This window comes from Cotesia glomerata, linkage group LG4, assembly GCF_020080835.1.
Source record: "Cotesia glomerata isolate CgM1 linkage group LG4, MPM_Cglom_v2.3, whole genome shotgun sequence".
Classification (NCBI taxonomy): Eukaryota; Metazoa; Arthropoda; class Insecta; order Hymenoptera; family Braconidae; genus Cotesia; species Cotesia glomerata.
The window spans coordinates 820,467-840,651 of NC_058161.1; the positions used below are offsets into that span (position 1 = coordinate 820,467).

The following is a 20,185-nucleotide window of genomic DNA, read 5'->3' on the forward strand; positions in this document are numbered from 1 at the left end:
AAAAAAATGAACAATTTTTTAATGATCTATATAAATTATAGTTAGGCTGAATTTGAAAATTCTCTATCTCTAGATACATAATTGAGAAATTACCTTGTATCTTGTGATATATTGACACTTTTAAAGATATAAGCTCATCCAGATGTTACACTATTTGAGACCTTTCATTTGAGTACCCACATGAATTTTTCATATATTTCATATATTTATATATATTATATATATGTATGTATGAAAAATTGATGTGGGTACTCAAATGAAAGCTCTTGATGAGCGTAACATCGGGATGAGCTTATATCTTTAAAAAGATCAATAGTTAAGAAATTACAGTTCAATTTAACAAAATTCATTATTTAACAAAGCAAAATTTTAATTTCTTATAGTTCACATAGTGACTGCAAGATTGCTAATAAATTAATTAATAAATTTCTTATTAAAAAATTGCTCATTTTTTTTTTAATAAATGTTTTTCTGAATAAAAAAAAAAATAATTTATCTAATTTGTATTGGATTATAAAACCACAATCAATACTAATACATGTCAAGGGATCAATACAAAAATATGAAACACTCCTAATATAATATGATAATATTATATTTAGATTCCTGATGATAAAGTTAATTTATTATCATTATCACTATCATGAGGATTCCCTGAACAAATATATAAAATGAAACATAATGTATTATATATAATTGATGATATCAGATGACCATGAAACGCATACGTCGGTTGTTACAATAACGTGTCATGTGCCGTAGGAATAATTGTGTTTTAACTTAACAATAGACAGACAATTCTTGCTGCTACTAACTAAACGCCGAGGGATGTCACCGTGACGTTATTCATAATAATAACAGTTTTATCAACCGATTGTCATGAATCAGAAATACTCTCAACAATGCCGAGTAGTCTGCACTCTAGAATCATCATCACAATTATTATTTTTATTATTATTATTACTATTAAAAGCTAAAACGTACCCATAAATGTACAAAAGATCTCAACGTCACTCCATTTGTATTTATTATTATTTTCTTTTTCAGGCCTATCGATTAAAATAAAATGCGCGCATGTCTATCTGCTGAAAACTACTCAGGTCATCAAATCTTTAATTCACATTTACATTTATTTCTTCCTTTTTTTTTTTAGATTTCTTCCCAAATTATTTATTGATTAATTTTATAGAAATTTTTTAGATTAGAAAAAAATTAAAATGATTTTTTTTTAAGCTTAAAAAAATGGTAAGTCCAAAAATTTTTGAATTTTTTATATTACAGCGAAAATATTGCCTCTATAATAATTTTTTTTAGACAAAAGTTCAAAATTTAATTTTATAAAAAAAAATGTCTTATGATTTTTTCAAAAAATCTATATTTTCATTGTTATTGCAAAATTTAAAATTCATGATGATATTCAAATTTTTTGATAATTATGAATTTTATTTTTGAAATAAAAGCAACAATATTGGTCCTATAAAAATCTTTGTAAACAAAATTATTTAAAATTTAATTTTGTATAAAAAATGTCTCATGATTTTTTAAAAAAATCAATATTTTTGTTGTAATTTCCAAAATAAAATTCATAATAAAAGATTCAAATTTTGTAATAATTATAAATTTTATTTTTGAAATTAAATTTATAATGAAAGATTCAAATTTTTTTAATAATCACAAATAATTTTATTTTTAAAATTACAGCAAAAATATTGTTTTTTCTTAAAAAATAACAATGACATTAATATTAACCGACGTTCAACAATTTTAGATTTTTTTTTAATCAATTAAATTAGAGCAAAAAAAAAATATTTCTACAAGTGAAATTTTTTCGATTAATTTTTAACTTGCGGCTAAAAAAAATTGAAAATTTTCAAAAATCGGGAAGTTATTGTTTTTAAATAATTTTTTTAATAAAAAAAATTCTAAAAATTTTTAGATGTCTGCTAACAATATTGTCATAAAATTATTTATTTATTTATTTATTTAACGCCAAGCGGCAATATACATAAAGATATAAATGATATAATATTAAATTTATCAGATAAATTTAATCGAGTGATATTTTGTTACATGAACAATAATAAGAGACATTACTTTTTTAAAATAAAATTTTGAACAATTTTTGTTTCAAAAATTTTTTATAGGACCAATATTTTCGCCATAATATCAAAAATTCAAACCATCAACTATTAAATAGCGTCAATAGCTAATCAAAATAATGAATTTTAAAATAAATTTAATAGTCTTAATTTCTTACTAGGTAAAAAATAATTCCACTAAATCTTAATAAAATAAATAAAAATTTTTCAGAAAAAGCAACCGAAGGTAAAGGTATAATAAAAATGAAGAAATGAATAAGTTAGTCATACTTAATACTTATTACTTACAACCCAGCATCTACCAGAACAATATCCATTGTAATAAAGAGTGAAGGATGTACGCAATATACCGTGACAAGAGTTTGCTTTCAATTTGACGAATGGCAGTTGTGTGACATCGCTTATGTGTGTAGTACTGGCAATAATAGTTACGGTGTTAAAGCTGGTGCCGAGAAGAGGGCGAGTGTTCCAGCTTGACCTGAAAAAATAAAATAAATAGGATGAGCGAGCACCCATTTGGAAGTTTGCTGGCTCGAGGGTGAGGGTGAGAGTGAGGGTGGCTTTGTGGGAGTGGATTCCGCTGATAACGACAAGGAACGAGATGTAATGGCTTGAGAGCTCGCACATCTTTACTCGGCGTCTCTCCTCTTACTTCTGCTTCTCTTAATTCTGCTCAGCCTCAGTTTCTACCTCGGAGTTCCGCGGGGTGCCAGTCTCATCCCCAATATGCGACGCGAGCAGTCGGGCACTTGCTCATCAGCGGGTTTACACGCCGGAACTTTTCTCATATTTTTAATTACAATTAATATTACACTTGATATTTTTATTAAATTAATTATTGTTAAAATAACTCACCATAATTTTTTTTTTCTCCGGCAAGATGTCTAAAAGTGCGTGGATAGTTTAATTTTTCAAGATCGTTTATTAATTATTATTATCTTGGGGTCACGAGAGTGCGTGGTGAGAAGGAACTTGATGAGCGGGAGTCTAGGTCATACACGGGCGAATCATGACCCAAATGAGTAGTCGTAGATTTTTTTGTATACGGAAACACGCGTTACGGCTTAGATACATCAATCTCCCGCTGACGATAATAATAGAATTTTTTTGACACGAACAAAGATATAAATAACAAATATATTGTAATCCTAATCGATTTTAAACTTTAACTAATTATTAGTTTTGTTATCTAATATTAATAATTATAATATAGCTCTAAACAATCAAAAGTTAAGCAATAAAATTCTTGACAATCACTATTTTAAATAAAATAACAATGAAGATCAATCAAGTCCGGTGAGTAATTTTTTATGACATTAAAGTTAGCAGTCATTAGAGAATTTAAAAATTTTTATTACCAATCAAATTTGTTCCAAAAAATAATTTTAAAAAATTACATTTTTTATTTATTTAAATTTCTACATGTCAATTTTTTTTGGACATAATTTATTTGTTAAAAAAATTCTAAAAATTTTTTAATATCTGCTAAATTTATTTTCATTAATTTTTTATAATAGACAATTTAAATTATTATTAAAAAAAATTCATTAAAAAGTTCCTCATGTAAAAATTAATAAAAATTAAAAGTGAAAATTTTTATAAGTTTTTTTTTATTGTAATTAGTTTATTAAAAATATTTTTTAAATTGACAGCTGATAGCTAACTTCAGTATGATTTTTTTAAGACACTGAAGTTGAAATTAAAAATTTTTTTAAATATTACTGCAATTAAATTATTCTTAAAAAGTTTCTCATGTGAAAATTAATAAAAATAACAAGTGAAAATATTTATAAGCTTTTTTTTATCCTGAATAATTTATTAAAAAAATTTTTAAAATTGACAGTTGATGGCTAACTTCAGTATGATTTTTTAAGACACTGAAGTTGATATTAAAAATTTTTTTAGAGTTTTATAGCAATTAAATTATTATTAAAAAGTTGGAAATGTGAAAATTAATTAAAAATTACAAGTGAAAATATTCATAAGCTTTTTTTTATCCTGAATAATTTATTAAAAAAATTTTTAAAATTGACAGTTGATGGCTAACTTCAGTATGATTTTTTAAGACACTGAAGTTGATATTAAAAATTTTTTTAGAGTTTTATAGCAATTAAATTATTATTAAAAAGTTGGAAATGTGAAAATTAATTAAAAATTACAAGTGAAAATATTCATAAGCTTTTTTTTTATTCTAATTGATTTGTTAAAAAAATTTTTAAAATTGACAGCTGACGGCTAACTTCAGTGCGATAATTTTTGTTTTTTAATTGTTGTTAAATTCAGAGAAAAAAAAACGCTATGTGCCTCCTGTGAGGTTTGAACTCACGACCCCTGGTTTACGAGACCAGTGCTCTACCACTGAGCTAAAGAGGCTCTTTGACATTTAAGCTCCCGTTTAATCTCTGATATAATGCATTTACTTTTATTTTCCCAGAATTATAAAAAAAGATAAACTAGATTTCTTTTAAATAAGGGATGAAAATAAATATTAATTACTTAACTTGTTTGTAAGTCCGTTTAATTTTGTTCAGGCTATTTAGTCGCTTGATTTAAAATTCATAAAGGTCATGCTATTAATATAATTGTTAGCTGACATTCTGCACTTGATTTGCAATTAAAAATTATGAATTATGAATTGCACTAAATATTTAATATTAAAGTAAAGATTAATCTCTGTGATGATTTGTCAGAATTTTGACAGATGGAATAAAATATTTGTAACAAAATGTGGACCATAATCAAACGTACCGTGTATATTTAAGTAGTGTGTGGTTATATGTTATATATATAAAATAATAGTGATAAATATAAGTACGGTAGAAAATACAAGGGGTGATAGTATCACGTACGATGTCATCTGGGCACACGTAACACATACTGACAAAAATAACAGACAATGACAGCGTTATACAATATTGTACATTGTATTATTTACTTAAGCTCTTACGCACACACCGGATCTCTCAGTAGATAAGTAAAGTATAAATATGTGATCGGTTGTAATTATAAATATTAAATAACGATTATGATTACCTGAAATATGTCTCCCCTGGATAAAAAACTCCGGTTACGATACAAGGTGATTAGATTTTTGTTTTAATAAAATAATTATTTTCTTTTAAAAGGTTAGGTTTTATTTTTTGCTAATAAAGTTAATAATTATTTACAAATTTATATTTGACAGGTTTTTAAATATTTTTGGTAAATATAATATGTCATTTGACAGGTTTTTAATAATAAATAAATTATAGGAAAAAATAATGACAGATGTTGAAAAATTTTTTTCGTCATTTTAAAGCAATTTATTTAATTATTATTATACAAAAATTCCACTAGTGAAAATTAATAAAAATTTTTAGAAGCATTTTATTTATTGTAAAAGTTTTTAAAATTGACAGCTGACAGCTTACTTCAATATCATAAAAAATTCCACTTCTAAAAATTAAAAAAAAAACACAATAATATTGTTTAAAAATAATTTATTCGAATAAAATAAAAAAAAGGTATGAAAATTAATTTACCGTATTTTTAATAATTTTTTAACAAATAAATTAGAAAAAAAAGTTAACTTGTAGAAATTTTTTAGTAATTAAAAATGCAATTTTTTATGAAAATACGGTTAGTTGACATTTTAAAATTTTTTATTGAAAAAATGTTAATTAAACAATAAAAAAAAAATTTTACATGTAAAAAACTTGAAAAACTACAATTGCAATTTTTTAGAAATATCTTTTTATTTGTAATTTAATTAAAAAAAAAAAAAAATAATACTAAAGTTAGCCGACGTTTTTAACTTGGTAGATATTTAATAATTTTAAGAATTTTTGTAACAAATAAATTATGACTAAAAAAATGAAAATCAAAAAATTGACATTTAGAAATTTAAAAAAATTAAAAATGCAATTTTTTTAAAATAATTTTTTTGTTAAATAAAATTAAAAAATAATCAAGTGACTGCTAACTTTAATGTAATTTTTTTTTTAATAATTAAATCAGAGCAAAAAAATATTTTTAAAAAATTACACTAACAGTTTTTCCAGTTTTTTAACAAATAAAATTTTTTTTTAATAATTTTTTCAATAAAAAAAAATTCTAAAAATTTTTAAATGTCAGCTAACTTAATTGCCATATTTTTAAAAATAATTTTGTGGAAAAAATTGTTTAATTAAATAAAATAAAAAAATTGTCAAGTGACTGCTAACTTTAATGTCACAAAAAAGGTCAAGTATTTTTTAATTAAAATAAAAATATTTTATTCGCTAGGTAGTGACACCTCTTCGTCTGGTATTTTGTCGTGAGAGCAATCCCAGAAATTCAGAAATGGAGGAGTGGCTGAACGGAATAAGAAGTGCTGGCGACTGTCGAGCACCCAGCGAGCCTGGAGCAAGTGATTTCCTAGGTGGAGATCACCAGTGGTATGCTACAAGCCATGCCAGACCAACATACTGCAACGTCTGTCGGGATGCTCTCTACGGTACTGATATTTAGTCATTTTATTTTCTTCTTTGATTGATAAAAATGATGATCACCAGGAGTAACGTCCCACGGGCTGAGCTGCGAGGTGTGCAAGTACAAAGTACACAAGAGATGCTGTCAAAAAGCAATAAATAACTGCAAATGGACCACCCTCTCGTCTATCGGGAAGGACATTATTGAAGACCAGGATGGGAACATCCAGATGCCTCATCAGTGGCTGGAGGGCAACTTGCCCGTCTCCTCCAAGTGCGCTGTCTGTGACAAGACTTCGGGCTCTGTTTTGAGGTAATTCTTCTGCTTTTTCTCGATAATTTTCCGACTTTTTTTGACTTTCTTTTTAGATAATAATTATAATAATCGACAGGCTTCAAGATTGGAGATGCTTGTGGTGTAGAGTTACTGTTCATACGGCATGTAGACCATTAATTAGTTATGTATGTCCTCTTGGACCTGCTAAGTTAAGCGTAGTTCCTCCCATAGCATTGCATAGTATAGGTAATCAATTAATAAGATATTTTTAATTATTATTAATAGTTTTTTTAAAACAGACTTTTTTTCTGGTTGATATTAATTAAGGAAAAATATTTTTTTATTCTAATATTTAAAATTTTTCAATGATACTTAATTTAAAAATTTATGAAAATTAATTTAGCAGATATTTGATATTTTTTTTTTTTTAACAAATAAATTATTTATTTGTAAAGAAACGCCCTCGGCAATTTACAACAATATGTTACATTTTCATGTGTAGAATGTTTAGTAATAGTTTATGAAAAAAAAAATTGAGATGCAGAAATTTTAAAAAATAAAAAATGCAATTTTTTCAAAATAATTGGAAAAAATCTAATTGTTAAAAAAAATTAAAAAATAATTAAGTGACTGCTAACTTTAATGTCATAAATTTATGAAAATTAATTTGGCAGATGTTTGATCATTTTTAGAATTTTTTTAATAACTAAATTATGGCAAAAAAAATTGACTTGTAGAAATTTTAAAAAATAAAAAATGTAATTTTTTAAAAATAATTTTTTTGAATAAATCTATTTGTTAAAAAAAATTGACATGTAGAAATTTTAAAAAATTAAAAATGCAATTTTTTAAAAATAATTTTTTTGAAAAAATCTTTGTTAAAAAAAATAAAAAAATGATTAAGTGACTGCTAATTTTAATGTCATATATTTAACAGATATTTGATAATTTTTTTTAACAAATAAATTATGGAAAAAAAAATTTACATGCAAAAATTTTTAAAAATAAAAAATGCAATTTTTTAAAAAAAATCTATTTGTTAAAAAATGATAAAGTGACTGTTAACTTTTATGCCATTAAAAATTATTTACATTTTTATAATTGATTTATTTATTTAATAAATAAATATGAAAAAATTAAAGTCTGTTTGAAAAAATAATTTAAAATAAATATTTTAATTTTTTATTAATAAATATTTAAAAATTTAATAGGAAGTGACGAAGCATGGGAAGCTGTCAGGCCTGTCGGATGTAGTCCACTGTTAGTATTTGTAAATAGTAAATCTGGTGACAACCAGGGTATTAAATTTCTGAAAAGATTCAAACAGTTATTAAATCCAGCTCAAGTATTTGATCTTATAAAAGGTGGTCCTGGACCTGGGTAAATATAATTTATTCTTAATTAAAATAATATTAAAGTTAGCCGATGTTTTTAATTTTTTAATTTTTTTTCAATAATTAAATGAGTACAAAAAAAAATTTCACTTACAGTTTTTCAAGTTTTTTACAAATGAAAATTTTTTTAATAACTTTTTCATTAAAAAAAACCTAAAATTTTTTAAATGTCGGCTAACATTTTTATTAATTAAAATTACAAACTAAAAATAAAATTATAACACCAAATCTATAAAATAAAAGCACCTGAGCTTTCTAGGGATTACGCGATAAAAATAAGTTTTAAATTTTGTTAAAAATATCCAAAAATAAAAATGAAAATGTAAAACAAACAGGCTTCGATTGTTCCGACATTTCGACCCCTTCCGGATTCTGGTCTGCAGTGGAGATGGGTCTGTCGGTTGGGTCCTCTCGGAGATCGATCGGTTAGGAATGCACGTGAGTAATAATAGTAACTGCACGGGTTATTTATACCACCTAATTTAATTAATTAAACTCGAGTATCTTGTTAACTAGTCTGTCAGTCTCTTCTTATCTATCAACTATTTATCAGCACACTAAATAATTATTTAAAAGCTAATGGTGATTAAAGCTCTTTTTATTTCTCATCATCACCTTCTCTGTTTTTAATGATCACTAATGCCCGTTTTTAACTGACGAATGACGTAACCGGCTATTTTAAACTGACATTTAACTGGCAACTAAATATTTTAAATGCGATAAACGACGATATTAAATTATGTAAGCTTTTTACGAGCTTTTTAACAACCAGCTTATTGATATATATATCTTCTTTTTTTTCTTTTTTTACTCAATTCTCCGCATTTTATAGATCGTTTGGACGCTCTCGGGAAAACCCTTAACCGAGAGCGTCGCTATGTTTTCAATGCATGGAATTTATTAGCTAGAAAAAACTACTCTGATGTATTTATAAAATTTTCCGATACATATTATTTATATTAATAAAAATAAAAATAAAAATAAAACAGCCGGAATCGAAGTAGATTTCCTTTTATGTTTAATATAAGTCTTTTTATAAAACATTATTGTTATTATTATTTTAATTATTACAATGGCACATTTATTTTCATCTTATTTTTTTTAGTCTTATATCTTTGGTCGCCAATTATTTCCTAGACAAAAAAATTATTAAAAAGTAACTTTGTTATTAATTATCTCTATTATTAAGAGAATAAAAAAATTTTTGTGGCCAGTGTATTTATATGATAAAATCTCTAAATACATAATTAAAAAATGACCTTGTATCTTGTGAAATATTGACATTTTTAAAGATATAAGCTCATCTTGATGTTACACTCATCAAAAGCTTTCATTTGAACGTCAATATTTAAGAAAGTACAGGGCATTTTAACAAATATCTTGTGAACTATTGACATTTTTAAAGATATAAGCTCACTTCGACATTATACTCATCGAGACCTTTCATTTAAATACCCACATCAATTTTTCATATATTTATATATATTATATATATGTATATATGAAAAATATATCAAAAATACATGTGGGTACTCAAATGAAAGCTCTTGATGAGTGTAACATCGGCATGAGCATATATCTTTAAAAATTTCAATATTTCACAAGATAAAAGTAATTTAACATAAATAAGAAATGCTCTTGTATCTTGTGAAATATTGACATTTTTAAAAATACAAGCTCACCCTGACATTACACTCATCGAGATCTTTCATTTGAGTACCCACATCAATTTTCCATATATTTATATATATTATATATATGTATATATGAAAAATATATCAAAAATGCATGTGGGTACTCAAATGAGAGCTCTTGATGAGTGTAACATCAAGATGAGCTTATATCTTTAAAAACGTCAATATTTAAGAAAATACAGTCCAATTTAACAAAAGTCATTATTTAATAAACCAAAATTTTTATCTATTTATAGTTTACAAGTCACATAGTGACTGCAAGGTTGCTAGTTATGATTATTTTCTCTACAAGTTTATATATATAAACTTTTGAACCATGTGTATTTTCTGTCTCAGCTTTGTCGAGTTGGAGTTTTTAAAATAAATGTACTAAAAATATAAGAATAAAAAAAACTAAAAGTGATAATGATAATTGATTTATTATTTTATTAGAAGCAATGCCAAGTTGGAGTATTACCATTGGGAACCGGAAATGATCTTGCCCGGGTGCTTGGATGGGGCGCGTCCTGTGACGACGATACTCATCTACCGCAATTATTGGAAAAGTACGAGAAGGCAGGAACTAAAATGCTCGATCGCTGGAGTATTATGACATTTGAACGTAATATTTCGCTGTCATGTCCAAAATTATCTCCAAGCCAAGGCTCTGATTTGAATTTAAATTTGTCGATGGTTCAACAGTACGAGGATAATGTGACATTTCATATTACCAATATTTTACACGCTGATCAGAGCACAATTATTTTTTCGAGTGCTAAGTAAATTTATTATTTTATTTTTATTATTTAGTATTTAATAATAACTTTGATGGTTGAATTAATTTCATTTAAAATCAATACTTTATTTTCCAGAGTGCTTTGTGAAACAATAAAAGAGTTTGCCTCGCGTATATTGGAAGCGAGTTTCCATATCGGAGATGAAATACTCGAGAACAAGTGCGCGGTTCTCGAAGAGAAATTGGATTCCCTGCTCCAGACACTTAATTACGATGATAATTTAGTAGAAATGGCCCAGGACGACGGAAAGTTTATCCCCGGTGATAATCTGTCTATTAACACGAAGAACCTGGAAAAGGGAGTCCTAGAAAAGCCAGAAAAAGATATAACAAACCTGAAACGAGTGCGTAAAAATAGAAATCCCGGTGAAAGAGATGCGGTGATGGCACGGGCGAATAGCTTGAAGCGAGCTATTAGGCAGCTCGTTGAGCAAACCGAGCTTGTTATTGACAAACAAAAAAATTCATCTGGAAAGCTAACGAATAAACTATCAAATTTAGCTATCAACTCCAAGGACTACGATCAAGCTTCCAATTCGTGGAATACTTGTCAAGATAAATCGATCAATATTAACAGTAATACTCTCAAGCCTTCTGAGAGCAATGCATCTATTATTGTGTCCTCAGCCAGTTCCTTTGATGTGTCTTCGTGTCCCAGCCCGACTCCCAATTTAGTTTCTCTCAGTCCGATGCCCGATTTAAGACGAGATTCTCAGGTTGATGAGTTGCTTACACTGCCTGCTCCAGATGGATTTGCTGATAGTCGGAGGAATAGTTCTAATATTCCTAAAGAGTAATTGAATTTTTTTTTATTTATAAAATAATAATAGTAAATTTTAAGTCAAGATTATCTATATTATTAAGAGAATAAAATTTTGTGTCATAATTTAAAAATGACCTTGTATTTTGTGAAATATTGACATTTTTAAAGATATAAGCTCATCCCGGTGTTAGGCTCATTGAGACCTTTCATTTGAGTACCCACATCAATTTTTCATATATTTTATATATTTATATATACTATATATATATATATATGTATATTTGAAAAATGTATCAAAAATGCAAGTGGGTACTCAAATGAAAGGTCTCGATGAGTGTAACATCGGGATGAGCTTATATCTTTAAAAATATCAATAATTAAGAACTAAGCTTGTATCTTGTGAACTATTGACATTTTTAAAGATATAAGCTTATCCTGATGTTACACTCATCGAGACCTTTCATTTGAATACCCACATCAATTTTTCATATATTTTGTATATTTATATATATATTATAAATATATGTATATATGAAAAATATATCAAAAATGCATGTGGGTACTCAAATGAAAGCTCTTGATGAGTGTAACATCGAGATGAGCTTATATCTTTAAAAACGTCGATAGTTAAGAAAGTAACAAATATCTTTTAAACTATTGACATTTTTAAAGATATAAGCTCACCCCGATGTTACACTTATTAAGACCTTTCTTTTAAGTACTCACATGCATTTTTGATATATTTTTCATATATACATATATATATATAATATATATAAATATATGAAAAATTTATGTGGGTACTCAAATAAAAGCTATTGATGAGCCTAACACCGGGATAAGCTTATATTTTTAAAAACGTCAATATTTAAAAAATTACAGTTCAATTTACCAAAATTTTATTAATTTATATTTCACAACTTGCTACTTATTACAATTAATAAAAATTTTTTAGATCTCTAAATTTTCCTGCTGACAATTCAACCCTCCAAAAAGCAGCAGCAGTATTAAACGAGCTCCAGTGCTCTGAATTGACCTCAACAACTCAGGTAGACACTCCCACGGATATTCAAGTAACAGTAACAAGCACGACATTAGACACCAGCTCAAAGTCAGACGACACCACCATCCAAGACGCATTAATATCTCCGTCAGACTCGGACATAAATATATCCAGCGCGTTTGTCCACCGCACTGACTACGACGTAAGAACTCACGTGTCCCGAAGTAGCTGCAGCAACAGTATCGTCAGCACCGACAGTCTGGTATCCGAGACCTTAGACTCTAAAAGTTACACTATAAAACACAGTGAAAGCGAAATCGGTACGACCAATAGTCAATGACTCCTCATTAGAACATTAAATGAAACATCTCGACGTTCTATTTAGCAAATTGTCTAACTCTATTTTAGAGAATCTTGCATTTGTACGAAAAAAATAAGTTCAAAATTTATTATCATTAATATCTAATAGAGATATAATATTTAGGTTTGAATCAGTCAAATAATTTATAATTGGATTATTAATACATCAAAATGTTAAAAAATCACCCTCTAAAAAATAAGGAGTAAGACAAATTGCTAATTACACCGTCTATCTAACATAAACACATTACAAAAATATGGATGATTTATCTAACACTTTTCAGGTCATGCAGACAGCGACATCCTCGACTCCACAAAGCAGTCCGAAAACTACTCCGAGATCGGCCACATCGACTCTCCGGAAAACTCCGACCTCCAAAACTCCGAGAGCATGATCGACGACCTTAGCTCTCTTGGCCAGGATTTGATGAGCACAATGCTCGGTGAAAAGTATGACTCAGTCCGTGAGTGTGTTGAAACAGATCAAACTGACCGACCGAAAAAATATTGCAGTCTCGCCCAGTTTGTCGACGGAAGCGACATAGCAAGAAAGTCCTTCAAGCGACCATCACGGTACATGTCATCTCTCCTGAAAGACACTTCACCTGACGAAATCTCCAAGCGTGCTGCTCCCTTACCAACAATTACAGTCGACAATATGGACTCTGGTCAGAAGACAGACCTGCTGAGTCCAGTCTGCTGCTTCACAGTCACCTCAGACACAATCGAAAAAATAAACTTCCCCCCAGAGATAAACGTGATCGTAGACCCTCCGAGTCCTTCTATGTCAATTGACAGTCCTAGTCCTTGTCCTAGTCCTGACCAGGACAATAAATTCGGCTTCAGGCGACTTAACAAAGGCAGTATGGAAAAACTGAGCGTGGAACCACCAGAGCTAGGCTTCTCGCCTCAAGCTACTAGAAGGATAAGCTGCGGAAGTCTTCTAAAGCCTTCCGAGGTGGTCTCTTTAGCAGCAACTGCTTCAAAACTCGGCGGGTCTAACATCAGTCTAAGACACGACCGAGCCAAGTCGATCGACCGGACCGAGGAGGTCAAAAAACTCCCGATAATAAATCCACTAGTCAGACTTCCAATGTGGCCGAACATCGGCGGCGGAGCTGGATTCATCAGCCAGGCTTTGCTGGCAAATGCAGACGCGCTGTGTGCTGCTGTGTCGCCGCTAATGGACCCGGATGAGACTCTGATGGAGGGCTACTTTGAAAGGTGTGTTATGAATAATTATTTTGGAATTGGGATTGATGCCAAGATCAGCCTGGACTTTCACCACAAGCGAGAAGAGCATCCGGAAAAGTGCAGGTCCAGGGCGAAGAATTATATGTGGTATGGAGTGCTCGGGTCCAAGCAGTGGCTACAGAAGACTTACAAGAATCTTGAGCAGAGGGTTCAACTAGAATGTGATGGACAGAGGATTCCTTTACCCTCGCTTCAGGGTATTGTGGTCTTGAACATTCCCAGCTTCATGGGAGGAACCAATTTTTGGGGAGGTACTAAGGAGGGCGACTTGTTTCTTGCTCCGTCGTTTGATGATAGGATTCTTGAGGTTGTGGCGGTATTTGGGTCCGTACAAATGGCCGCTTCGAGGCTGATTAATCTTCAGCATCATAGAATTGCTCAGTGCCAGACGATTCAGATTAATATTCTCGGGGAAGAGGGCGTTCCTATTCAGGTCGATGGAGAAGCTTGGATACAACCGCCGGGGATTATTAGAATTATTCATAAAAATCGCATGCAAATGCTTTATCGAAATAGGGTAGGTTTTTTTTTAGTTAAATAGTACACGGAAAAAACAAGATGACACTGGATATCATCCCAGATTATAATGAGTGAAAAAAAATTTCAAATAGTAGCCAGTATAATCCAGATTAGAATGAGTATAATCCAGATATCAATGAGTATAATCCAGATTATAATGAGAATAATCCAGATATCACGCAGTATAATCTGGATTTTTCTAGCTACTATCTGAAAATTTTTTTCACCACAGATATCACTGAGTATAATCTGGGATGATATCCAGTGTCATCTTGTTCTTAACGTGTAGTAGTGGTAATTACTGTGATGGTAATGGTGGTTATGATTAATATAGGCGCTGGAAACTTCGCTGAGAACTTGGGAAGAGAAGCAACGTAACAATACCTCCAACGTATCTCAGTCTTCATCTTCGCTGAGTAATAACATGGTTCAGTCACGATCATACACACTGAGTGATAGCAAACCAATCCAACTCTACGAGGAGGAATTTAATATTCTACTCGGCTTAATTGAAGTTATTACCACGCTGGTTAAATGGGTTAAATTACTCACTATATCACATCCGAGTTTCGAGCCGGATCTTTATCAAATCGCCGATCGGACAGCGGTTAATTTGGAGAAAGTTCATCCGGATGGAAAAATTATTCAAGGGGTATTTTTTAGTTTTTTTATCTTTGCTTTATTTTATTTTCGAGTTTGTTGTTGTTATTATTATTATTATTGGATTTTTTAAGAGCTAAAATCTATGTTAAGAGAATAAGAAAAATGTCTTCAGAATAATAAAAAAATGACCTTGTATCTTGTGAACTATTGACATTTTTAAAGATATAAGCTCTTCCTGACATTGTACTCATCGAGACCTTTCATTTGAGTACCCACATCAATTTTTCATATATTTATATATATTATATATATATAATTATGAAAAATGCATGTGGGTACTCAAATGAAAGCTCTTGATGAGCTTAACATCAAGATAAGCTTATATCTTTAAAAACGTCAATATTTAAGAAAGTACAGTGCAATTTAACCAAAGTCATTATTTAATAAAGCAAAATTTTAATTATTTAAAATAAGGTTGCTACCAATAATAATAATTTTGAAAATTTTTATGGCACTATTATCATTTTTTTTTATAATTATCATTAATAATTTATTTTATTCAACAGCCAAGTCTACGACCTTTAGTTACTGAGCTAGTGTCTAGTGCAAGACAACTTTATGAAGAATCTTGCGAGTTACTTCGTGACAGTGGACAAAATTTGGTAAATATTCTTTTTTTAATACATTCTTACTACTTTGATACAAATATTAATGATAATTTTAATTTCCTAGCAATTGCGCTCGGATTTAGAAAATAAACTATCAGTATCACTGGCAGCAATGGAGCAAGAATTAAAAAAATGCGTGTTTGACGAAGCAGGCACAGGTTTAGTCTACCTCCAAAATATTATCCCCTCGGAAGATCAGGTAAAAGTTATTATTTTTCTCTTTAGTTACTCACAAAATTTATTCAATCTTTTTGACTTTTTATGTCCGGATGAGATTGTTAGTGAATATATTTATTTATTTAATTAAAAAAAAAAAAATAAGTAGAAAATCAACAGCATGATTGATTAATAGTCTTTAATTAAAAGTGAAAAAAAAATCGTTTATAAAATATCAACACTAATTCACAAACACAAGAGTTGAGTATTAAAAAATAATAGCAGAAAAAAATGAATAATTAATGTAATTAATTGAATAAATTATTCTATGCTATGATTTGGATTATCTGAGTACTCGATTCAATTAAACTGGTAATAATAAGCTCATATAAATCATACCGTAGTTGTAGTGAATAGATAAACTCCCAGCAATTATTTATTACCTGACCAATCGATATTATCAATTACTACACTGAGCCCCAATTTAAGTAATTACACGATAATAAGCATGGATGTTGTTATTCAATAACCCCAACATTCATTGTTTCCCCGACTAGCAATTGTATGCTCCGATAATCCACGTGTACTAAATGATTTAAACCGCATGTCAGTGTTAGAGATTACCTCAAAAAAAAAAAAAAAAAAAAAAAAAAAAAAAAAAAAAATTTAGCTTATAAAGGTGGGTTGCTAATTGATTAAATTTATTTTCCCCAGGGTGATAAGAAGAACCGTCATCGCGGTTTGTTTTGGTTAAAGTTCCGGCGCTCGGGGACCAGCAACAGCAGCAGCAGCAGCGGTCACCTGGCACGCGATCAAGTTACTACCTGGGGGGTCCAGGACGTCTGTCTCTGGCTGGAGAACCTTCAACTCGGCGAGTACACTGACCAGTTTATTTCTCATGATATTAGGGGCCGGGAATTATTGAGTCTCGCACGTCGTGACTTGAAGGAACTCGGGATCGTTAAAATTGGTCACGTTAAACGTATACTCCAAGCTATTAACGATCTTAATAATTAATGTGGTAATTATATATTATATATACGATGAGTGAAAAAATTTATTTTTTTATAAATTAGTTATTTTTTAAGAAGAAATTTATTTTTTTGGTTATTATCTACGAGTTGGGGTCAAAACTATTTTTGGACAAAAAAATAGATTAATTGATTGATCATCATAATTTTTTTTTTACTCTTTGTTTTTACGGCAGATTTATGGTGGTGATATTGAAAATATTAAAAAATTAATATTTCAATTTAAAAATTAAATTTGAAAGTTGGAAAAAAATTTTGCTTTTATGTTTTTGTAAAAGTTGTTAAAATTGTAATAATCAACTTTTTTTTTTAATTGTTCATTTTTTTATGTATTTAAAAAAAAATATCTTAATGATCGTGATGATAATGATGATGTTGATGATGATGATAATGATGATGATCATCATTATGATCTTGATGTTGATCATTATGATCATCTGGACCATGATGATCATGGTTATCATGATCATCATCATTGTCATTATGACTATCATGATCGTCATTATTATCATCATGGTCATCATCATGATCAACATGATCATCGTGATCATCATGATCATTATCATATTCATCATCATGATCTTGATGTTGATCATTATGATCATGTAGACTATGATGATCATTGCCATGCTGATGATAATGATCATAGTTATCATGATCATCAACATTGTCATCATGATTGTCATGGTCGTCATTATCATGATCAACATGACCATTATCGCGATCAACATCATCATTATCATTATGACTATCATGATCATTATGATTATCGTGATTATTACTATGATGATCATCATCATAATCATCATCGTAACCATCATAATTATTATGGTCATGATAATCATCATGATCTTGATGATGATGATGGTAATCATGTACATGATGATAATAATTATGATCGTGATGATATTTTTCATGATCATGATTATATTTAAATAGAAATTTCGTTAAAAAAAAAATTAAAATTAAAATCGTTGACCCCACTTATAAATATTTACCTCAATAAATTTTTTTCATATTAAATTTATTGTTTAAAAAATATTTTTACAACAAAAATTTTATAAAAATTTATTTCTTCTTAAAAAATAGCTAATTTCTATTAAAAATAAATATTTTCTCTCAAAATATTGCCACTGAATTTATAGTATGAAACAAACAGTATTACTATTATTAATTATTTATTAAAAATAATAATAATCAACGGAGTTACTTTCGCGTGAATGAATTTAACTTAATTATTTATTGAATATCTATTAATGATCTCATTAATTTTTATAAATATCTTTTCAATCGATTTGTTATTAATGTCTTCTGATAAGTAATTTGGTGCTTCCTCTTTTATTGACTCCTTCAATATATACTGGTATATTTAAATAATATTAATAAAATATTGTTGATATTACTAGTACTTAATCTTCAGACCACTTTTAAATTTTTTACAAGTGCAAGAAAATAAAAAAAGTATTTTTTAAAACGTCATTTTACGGATTATAAATCTTATAAAAAAATATCCTTTATTATTTATGGATAGCTCAATAAATAGGCTTTGAAATAATTGATAATAAAAAACAACGAATGGAGGTTTTGTTTAAATAAAATCCTTAAACTTGCACACTTATTAATAATATTAAATAAATAAATAAAATAAAACAACTTGTTCTTAAAAAAAATAAATAATTAAATATATATACTTTAGTATTTTCAAGTGTCCTTATTTTCGTCATAGACGGAATAATTAAGCCGAGGAAGCACACCAGTAAATTTATTACTTTTTATTAACTTGTTACCGTTGTTTTATTAATTAAATTTAAACGAGTAATTTTAAATCAACAGTTAATTCATAATTCAAGTTATATATTATCAGCACATTGAGAAAAAAATTTTTTAATAATTAATTAATTTATTAAAAATTTTAGAATAAGTAATAAAAAATTTTTTCACTTTAAATCTATTATTTAAAAAAATTTTTTATAAATTTCTATCAAAAAATTTTTTAATAAATTAATTTGTTAAAAATTTTATTTATTTATTTATTTATTAAAAAATTATTAAAAATTTTATTTTTTTATTTTTTAATAATGAATTAATTTATTAAAAATTTTAGAAGAAATGAAAAATTTTTTCACTTTAAAATTATTGTTTAAAAAAATCTTTTATAAATTACTATAAAAAAAATTTTTTTCAATTTTTTAATAATAAATTAATTTGTCATAAATTTTAAAAGAAAAAAAATTTTTTTATAAATTTTTATAAAAAATTTTTTTTTAAGTACAATAAATTTTTTTATATTAAATTTATTGCTGAAAAAAAATTATTATAAATTTTAACTAAAAAAAAAAATGAATTAATTATCAAAAAATTGGCCATATTTTTTTTTTTAAACAATTTTTTTCTCAGTGTAAAATCGATAAAAAGTCAAAAAATGCGTCTAGTACTCTAAGCTTGTCTATGCCTCGTACCTCCAAAACTACAATTATAAATAACTACCATAGAAAGTAATCATTTATAACTAGTGGGCAAAATTTGTCCCCAAATATTATTATTTATTAAAAAAAACTAAAATACGACCAACAATTTTTCGCCTACAAAATAAAATTTTGTCAGGCCTTTACAAGCCTTAACATCTATAACTCTCGCCTTTTGTAACACTCATAAAAAATTATCATTATTACTACTATTATACTATTAACTACGACGATTGTTGATTTTTCTAAGTGTTATGTTTTTCTAATAAGATTAAAAATACCAAAAAAATTTTTCAGACTGAGTGTATTACTCTATTAAAACAGTGTGAAATTAAATCTTGATGGATGAAAATCAAAGCAATCTTTTGAATCTCTCAATTAATTATTATTAATTAATAATTTTCTTGTTAATGTAAATACTAGTTAATTGACATAAAAATTAACACTTGAATTTTTAATCACAATTATTATCACGTAGATTTAAAATTTAGTAAATATTTATTGCACTGAAAATTGTTATGTAACTTAGTTTTTAAATTTTCATCGAACAACTTCGAGATATTTAATAAAAGTATGAAGATAAACGCAATATTGTAATATTTAAATAAAAGTTAGTCTAAGAATTATTTAGTTTTAATTGTAAGAACAAGTTGAAAAACTAAAAAGTAATAGATAG

The 20,185-nt window shown here is 27.8% G+C and overlaps 3 protein-coding genes and 1 non-coding gene across 14 annotated transcripts in view; 1 reads left to right on the forward strand and 3 right to left on the reverse strand.

Moving 5' to 3' along the window:
• The window catches only part of LOC123263059, a 20,572-nt gene extending 15,597 nt beyond the window's left edge, over positions 1–4,975 (reverse strand). For 5 of the 6 annotated variants that reach the window (XR_006509082.1, XR_006509085.1, XR_006509081.1 and 2 more), the window contains exon 1: positions 2,388–2,466. Coding sequence is in view for 1 of the 6 variants with exons in the window: in XM_044725594.1 (XP_044581529.1) it covers positions 2,388–2,577; positions 4,848–4,975 (318 nt within the window). In the remaining 5 variants the exon portion in view is untranslated. Of the gene's footprint in view, positions 1–2,387; positions 2,578–4,847 lie in introns of those variants that run through there. The other variant, XM_044725594.1, reaches the window with a different exon arrangement.
• Positions 3,247–17,250, forward strand: LOC123263043 (diacylglycerol kinase eta). 6 transcript variants are annotated; one of them, XM_044725569.1, is made up of 15 exons: positions 5,011–5,178; positions 6,363–6,573; positions 6,632–6,860; positions 6,940–7,070; positions 8,036–8,204; positions 8,554–8,656; positions 10,345–10,670; positions 10,764–11,480; positions 12,406–12,773; positions 13,098–13,263; positions 13,327–14,584; positions 14,921–15,238; positions 15,756–15,851; positions 15,922–16,056; positions 16,728–17,250. In XM_044725569.1, the coding sequence occupies exons 1-15, from the start codon at positions 5,140–5,142 to the stop codon at positions 17,028–17,030; spliced, it is 4,569 nt and encodes a 1,522-aa protein (XP_044581504.1). In that variant the 5' UTR covers positions 5,011–5,139; the 3' UTR covers positions 17,031–17,250. The 6 variants fall into 6 exon arrangements, with proteins under 6 accessions (XP_044581506.1, XP_044581504.1, XP_044581500.1 ...); XM_044725571.1 differs by lacking the exon at positions 5,011–5,178 and adding an exon at positions 3,247–3,395 and having other exon boundaries at positions 13,098–14,584; positions 16,728–17,249; XM_044725565.1 differs by having other exon boundaries at positions 13,098–14,584.
• On the reverse strand, positions 4,401–4,472 carry Trnat-cgu. The gene has a single exon. It is a non-coding gene; the product is annotated as a tRNA-Thr (tRNA).
• Positions 17,124–19,534, reverse strand: LOC123262780 (prostatic spermine-binding protein-like). The gene is made up of 3 exons (XM_044725194.1): positions 19,504–19,534; positions 17,488–17,895; positions 17,124–17,146 (listed from the first exon to the last, which is right to left on the reverse strand). The coding sequence occupies exons 1-3, from the start codon at positions 19,532–19,534 to the stop codon at positions 17,124–17,126; spliced, it is 462 nt and encodes a 153-aa protein (XP_044581129.1).
• Positions 19,535–20,185: the final 651 nt, after the last annotated feature.

Bases quoted from the DNA above. Each gene is read 5' to 3' on its own strand.
- LOC123263043 (XM_044725565.1), top strand. From the start codon at position 5,140: ATGTCTCCCCTGGATAAAAAACTCCGGTTACGATACAAG. The intron at 6,861-6,939 runs GTAATTCTTCTG...AATAATCGACAG, and splicing joins ACTTCGGGCTCTGTTTTGAG to GCTTCAAGATTGGAGATGCT. The intron at 12,774-13,097 runs GTACGACCAATA...AACACTTTTCAG, and splicing joins ACACAGTGAAAGCGAAATCG to GTCATGCAGACAGCGACATC.
- LOC123262780 (XM_044725194.1), bottom strand. From the start codon at position 19,534: ATGGTAGTTATTTATAATTGTAGTTTTGGAG. The intron at 17,896-19,503 runs GTACGAGGCATA...ATCATCATCAAG, and splicing joins TTATAATTGTAGTTTTGGAG to ATCATGATGATTATCATGAC. The intron at 17,147-17,487 runs GTCCAGATGATC...GTCCAAAAATAG, and splicing joins TGATAACCATGATCATCATG to TTTTGACCCCAACTCGTAGA.